Source organism: Pristiophorus japonicus, chromosome 12, assembly GCF_044704955.1.
Source record: "Pristiophorus japonicus isolate sPriJap1 chromosome 12, sPriJap1.hap1, whole genome shotgun sequence".
In the NCBI taxonomy this organism is placed as follows: Eukaryota; Metazoa; Chordata; class Chondrichthyes; family Pristiophoridae; genus Pristiophorus; species Pristiophorus japonicus.
In genome coordinates this window covers 50460063-50466576 of record NC_091988.1, presented here as the reverse complement: position 1 = coordinate 50466576, position 6514 = coordinate 50460063, and the positions used below count along the sequence as shown (strand labels likewise).

At 45.3% G+C, this 6514-nt stretch overlaps 1 protein-coding gene across 1 annotated transcript; it reads left to right on the top strand.

Annotated features, from left to right (window-relative positions):
• The first annotated feature begins 2558 nt into the window (after nt 1-2558).
• On the top strand, nt 2559-5872 carry LOC139277242 (ubiquinol-cytochrome c reductase complex assembly factor 5). The gene is made up of 2 exons (XM_070895444.1): nt 2559-3171; nt 5712-5872. The coding sequence occupies exons 1-2, from the start codon at nt 3021-3023 to the stop codon at nt 5801-5803; spliced, it is 243 nt and encodes an 80-aa protein (XP_070751545.1). The 5' UTR covers nt 2559-3020; the 3' UTR covers nt 5804-5872.
• Nucleotides 5873-6514: the final 642 nt, after the last annotated feature.

Sequence of the window (6514 nt, the reverse complement as noted above, 5' to 3'; positions counted from 1 at the left end):
CATCAATTTCTATCCATCTACATTATCACATCCCCATCTCACTAGCCCCTCCTCACACTCATTCTTGTCCAATCATACCAACCAACAACACACAAGAGTAGGCTCTTGGGTCTATGGCTAATGTTTATGTAAAGTTTCTATTAATGTGCTGTGAAACATTGAAATCTTTATTGTGAACACTTTGCGTTCTTTGACAGATTTATGTGAACCTTTGGAAGTGTCTTTGTGAGCTCCAGTGAATGGTGAGACACAAGGTCCCCCTCTCTAATGGTGATAAGTGTGAAAGGAATGGCTTGGAATTTGAAGGGGTGCTTTATGGTGCTGGTGTGGGTTAGTGTCAACCTGGCGCATCATGTGCCAGCCCAGATGTACAGCATCAAGTGAAGTAAATCTGGCCATAGTGAGGCCATTGCTGGCGTCCTGCTCAGTAATGTGGTCAGGTACTGATGCCCTGTGAGCTGTGAAACATCAGGTGATTGCAGAGAAGTGTTGTTGGTGCTGTTGGTGTGCCTGTTGGGGCTGATCGTGGTGAGATTCTGAGGACCAAGGTAAGATTTTTTCAAGGGCATCAATGCTGATTGAATAGATGGCAGCTGAAGTTGAGATGACAGAAGCGATCTGTCAATGGTGACAGAGGTTGCTCCAAGGAGGGAACAGTGGATAGAGAGTTTACTTCAAACACTAAGAAACTGCCTGCAGCTCAAAAGTGTCTTCCAAATCCTGAAGGCTCCAGCTTGACAATGGAAAGTGAACAGCTGTAGTAACAAATGGTAGCTTGTATACTTTTGCTGCTCTCACCTTTTCACAGCAATGGGGAGTGATTGAGAACCCAATACACTTACCTGACGTGAGCCCGAGCAATGGGAACTTCCTGCGAAAGTTGGAAAAATGGTAAGCACCTGGTAAAATTATTTTTAAATACCCTATCAAATCTGTCATCACCCCTCTCAGAAAAACAACCCTTGACCCCTCCCATCCTTGCAAACTATCTCACCATCTCCTTTTCCTCTTCAAAGTCCTTGAACGTGTTGTCACCTCCCAAATCCGTGCCCATCTTTGCCGCAACTCCATGTTTGAATCCTTCCCATCAGGTTTCCGCCCCTATCACAGTACCGAAATGGCTCTCATCAAAGTCATAAATTACATCTTTTGTGACTGTGACAAAGGCAAACTATCTCTCCTCGTCCTTTTTGACTTATCTGCAGCCTTTGGCATAGTTGACCACTCCAACGCCTCTCCACCATCGTCCAGCTGGGTGGGACTGCACTCGCCTGGTTCCATTCTTATCTATTAAATCGTAGCCAGAGAATCACCTGCAACGGCTTCTGTTTTACTCCCGCATTGTTGCCTCTATCCTTGGCCATCAATTTCGCATATATATGCTGCCCCTTGACAACATCATCCGAAAACATAGCATCAGTTTCCACATATATGCTGATGACACCAAGCTCTATCTCACCACCACTTCTCTTGACCTCTCTACTGTCTCTAAATTGTCAAGACTGCTTGTCTGACATCCAGTTCTGGATAAGCAGAAATTTTCTCCGAAGCCATTGTTTTCGATCTCACCACAAACTCAGTTCCCTAGCCACTGACTCCATCCCTCTCCCTAACAGCTGGACCACACTGTTCGCAACCTTGGTGTCATGTTCGACCCTGAAATGAGCTTCTGACCACATATCTGCAGCATAAATAAAACCGCCTATTTCCACCTCCGTAACATCGCCCATCTCCGGCCTTGCTTCAGCTCATCCGCTACTGAAACACTCATCCATGTCCTTATTACCTCTAGACTTGACTATTCCAATGCACTCCTAGCTGGCCTCCCACATTGTACCCTACGTAAACTTGATGTCATCCAAAACTCGGCTGCCCATGTCCTAACTTGCACTAAGTTCTGCTCGCCCATTACCCCTGTGCTCGCTGATCTACGTTGGCTCCTGGTTAAGTCTCGCCTCGATTTTAAAATTTACATCCTTATTTTTAAATCTCTCCATGGCCTCGCCCCTCCCTATCTTTGTAATTTCCTCCAGCCTCACAACTCCCCTGAGATATCTACGTTCCTCTAATTCTGCCCTCGTGAGCATCCCTGATTATAATCACTCAATTGTTGGTGGCCGTGCCTTCTGTTGCCTGGGTCCTAAGCTCTGGAATTCCCTGTCTCAACCTCACCACCTCTCTTTCCTACTTTAAGGCGCCCCGTAAACCTACCTCTTTGACCAAGCTTTCTTTTCCCCTTATGTGGCTTGGTATCATTTTTTGTGTCTTCTAATATTCCTCTGAAGCGCCTTGGGACGTTTTACTACGTTAAAGGCGCTATATAAATACAAGTTGTTGTGAAAGGAAAGGAGCAGGACAGAGAGCCAGTCGTTAGATGACTGATAATGTCCCCTATGTAAGGCTGGCAAGTGCATTTCATAATAAAACACAATGCAAATATTCTGTAAAGTTATCTTTTCAGAGATGTAAACTCTTACCGTAATTTTGTTTTACTAATTCTACAATAAGTTGCGATGGCTGTTGCTCACTATTCATGACTATACGAGTTGACTAGTTATGAAAGCCCCAGCCTCGGTTTAAAAGCAGGATGGAGGATGTGAGAACGGTCTATGGCCGAACTCTGCTTCTCCTGCTCCGCTGCAGACACTTAGTGACAACTTTTCAGGGGACCGGACGGGAGGACGAGTGTTAGAGCCCCCAGCCTGCCCGGGGCTGGCTCCCTCTGCCCTGTCCTTGTGTCTCAGAGCCGTGGTGCTGCTGAGGCCTGTGCCAGAGCTTTGGTCCTTTGCTGGTGCTGTCGAGCCGGTGGAAAGGTCAGCATTGCGAAGACTGAAACGCGCTGGGACAGGACACAGGCTGTGCGGGTCGGTGCGGAGTTTCTCCATTAAAGCCGCGGCTTCACCCCGTCTCCCGCACTCATTGCTCATCGGTTTTGAAAGAAATCTGGCGGCGAACCCGCAGGCAGATCGACAGACCCCGATCCCGATCCCAGGCACACACAGCCCGGGCCCGGCCCAGCAATGATGCTCAGCTCCCGGGTAAAACGCTTGTTGAATTTAGTTCCTGGCAAGAGGCGTTTAGGGACCTACCGCTTCCTGCCTTATTTCTTTGTCCTGGGCGGTGTGCTGGAGTGGATCATGATAAACGTGCGCATTGGGCACGAAACGTTTTGTAAGTATGAGTGAGTGGCCGCGTTTCCTGTGCTTCATTGGTTGTAAAGTGCTCTGGGGCCATTATTTTTTTATTTTTCACAGGATGTGGGTGTCGCTGGCAAAGCCAGCATTTATTGGCCATTCCTAATTGCCCTTGAGAAGGTGGTGGTGAGCCGCTGCAGTCCATGTTTTTTTAAATTTCAAAATATACTTTATTCATATAAAAATTTGTACAGTACATTCAAAAGCAGTTCAGTACATTTAGCTGCGGTCAGCAATCCCATACACTACATTTGGGTGCTGACGGCAGTTCCATTCGATACATTTCCTTGCTTTCCAGTTCAAGTACAATAAGAGAGGGAGTTCCAGGATTCTGACCCAGCGACGATGAAGGAATGGCAATATATTTTCAAGTCAGGATGGTGGGTAACTTGGAGGGGAACTTGCAGGTGATGGCGTTCCCATGCGCCCCGCTGCCCTTGTCCTAGGCAGTAGAGGTTGTGGGTTTGGGAGGTGCCGCCGAAGAAGCCTTGACGGGTTGCTGCAGTGCATCGTATAGATGGTACACACTGCAGCCACGGTACGCCAGTGGTGGAGGGAGTGAATGTTTATGGTGGTGGATGGGGTGCCAATCAAGCCGGCTGCTTTGTCCTGGATGGTGTCGAGTTTCTTGAGTGTTGTTGGAGCTGCACTCATCCAGACAAGTGGAGAGTTTTCTATCACACTCCTGACTTGTGCCTTGTAGATAGATGATGGAAAGGCTTTGGGAATCAGGAGGTGAGACACTCTCCGCAGAATACCCAGCCTCTGACCCGCTCTTGTTGCCACAATATTTATGTGGCTGATCCAGTTAAATTTCTGGTCAGTGGCGACCCCCAGGATGTTGATGGTGGGGGATTTGGTGAAGGTAATGCCGTTGAATATCAAGGGATGGTGGTTAGACTCTCACTTGTTGGAGATAGTCATTGCCTGGCACTTGTGTGGCGCGAATATTGCGTGTCACTTAGGTCGTGAATATAAATCTTTTTTGTTTTGGCAGCCCTGGCTCAGAGGGTAGCACTCTCGCCTCTGAGTCAGAAAGTTGGGACTTGAGCACAAAAATGTAGGCTGACACTTAACTGTGGTACTGAGAGAGAGCTGCACTGTCGGAGGTGCCGTCTTTCACATGAGACGTTAAACCGAGCCCTGTCTGCTCTCGCAGGTGACGTAAAAGATCCCATGGCACTAATTTGGAGAGTTATCCCTGGTGTCCTGGCCAATATATATCCCTCACTCAACATCACAAAAAACACATAATCTGGACATTATTGCATTGCTGTTTGTGGGAGCATGCTGTGCACAAATTGGCTGACGTTTTTCCTACATTACAACAGTGACTACACTTCAAAAAGTATTTATTTGGCTGTAAAGCGCGTTGGGATGTCCTGAGGTTGTGGAAGACGCTATATAAATGCTAGTCTTTATTTTGGTAACGTGTCCACACGTCCCGAGCCCGACCGTACCTCTACTTCCTAAACTCAGGTTTGCAATTTTAAAAAGTCCCAGGGAATCTATCAATTGGTGATTTCTGCTCTGCGGTGCTGCTCTCAGTGTTTCTGACAGCTTACATCACAAACCACCTACTTTTGGTATATCTGTAATAGAATCTTGCAGCACAGAAGGAGGCCATTCGGCCCATCGTGCCTGTGCTAACTCTTTGAAAGAGCTGTCCAATTTAGTCCCATACTCCAGTTTTTTTCCCCCTGCAACTTAGTCCTCATCACGTACATATACAATTGCCTTTTGAAAGTTCCTATGGAATCTGATTCCACCACCCTTTCAGGCAGTGCATTCCAGATCTGTGAATAAATTGCTCCTCGTCTTCCCTCTGGTTCTTTTGCCAATTATTTTAAATCTATGACCTCGAGTTACTGACTCACTTGCAGGTAATGCAGGTTCATAAACATCTTGGAGTGTAATTCAATCAGAAGGCATGCTGTGATCAGGACAGTGGCAATGCACTCACATTTTGAGCTGCTCACCATGTTACTCTTGAGGAGTTGCTGGTATCTCTTGTCCACCTTAAGTCCACATTTGTCATTTATTAACTAGTGGCTGCCATCCTTTGGTGGGGTGAGGTTGATTTCGAGCAAAAGATATCACTTCTAGTGAGTCAACCCTCCTGGAATACTTGGTAATCCAATACCATAGCCAGGCATGTCTGCAGTATTTCAGCCTTGAAATCAAATTCTGATCTGGTCTCTGTTGACATTGGAATTGCCATTCACAGCAAAATAAATTTGGTCTCTGCAACACCACCAATAACTGATCAGCAAGAATAATTTTATGCTGTGGACTTGAGCCCAAGACAAACAAAGATACAACTGCTACAACCCATTACACTTATAAGACCCTGTTGGGACCTGCGTTTAATAATCCAGAATGATGGATCGAAAGTCTCCTCTGTCCGACTGTAAAGGTCCTATATGAAATGGATATAGCCAATAGTGTGTGTATTACTTTTGAAATGCTTCAAGTTTACTTCTTTCTCTGGGCTAATTGATTTTATTGTCTATCTAGATGATGTGTACCGAAGAAAACGTTCTGAACGACAGCACCAGCAGACATTAGAAGAACTGCCCACATTTGTAAATCAGCCACCTTCAAAATAAGTCCATTTCTACATAATTAGCTAATTACCTGATGAATAATGAGTACATTAAACTATTTCCTCTTTAAAATCTATTATTTTTTCTGAGATTTATATGTTATTACATCATAAATACAGCATGTGTTTTTAAAAGAAATGTAGCATTTCATGAGGTTTCTTGTTTGAATTGTATTGATAACACTTGAGTCAATTAAAATAAAGAACTTGTGTTTTTTATATGTAGGGATCCTAGAGGGACCTTGATTCGGAAAGGTTCAAAGTTGACCCGTATTGGTGACAGTGATTTAACTTTATTCAACACAAGCAAGATTTAATACATTACAATATTCGAGCAGCAATTTACAGAGTATAATTGAGATTTATATTACCCTGTTATGCTCTGGGTAGAAGTCGCGACTGTGAGTGTGTCTCTTGTCCCTCGTCTCTCGGGTGTCCCCTGGATTCTTTCTAAAATCTTCTACACTTTGCGGCTGTTGAGACCCTCTTCCTATACCCGTACTCTCATTCAAAACCAATGGAGTCTTACTGAACCAATCACTGGTTTACACCCAATTCCCCAAAATCCAATCAAAAAGATGCCACGTCCACAGCACCGTTACTTACTCAGGTCCTGATCTTATGACCCCCTCACATCATCTGTTTTTGACCGTCAATATTCCTATCTGGAGTAGTTATGGCAGCACAAAAGAACATGTCTCCATACTGTAGAGGT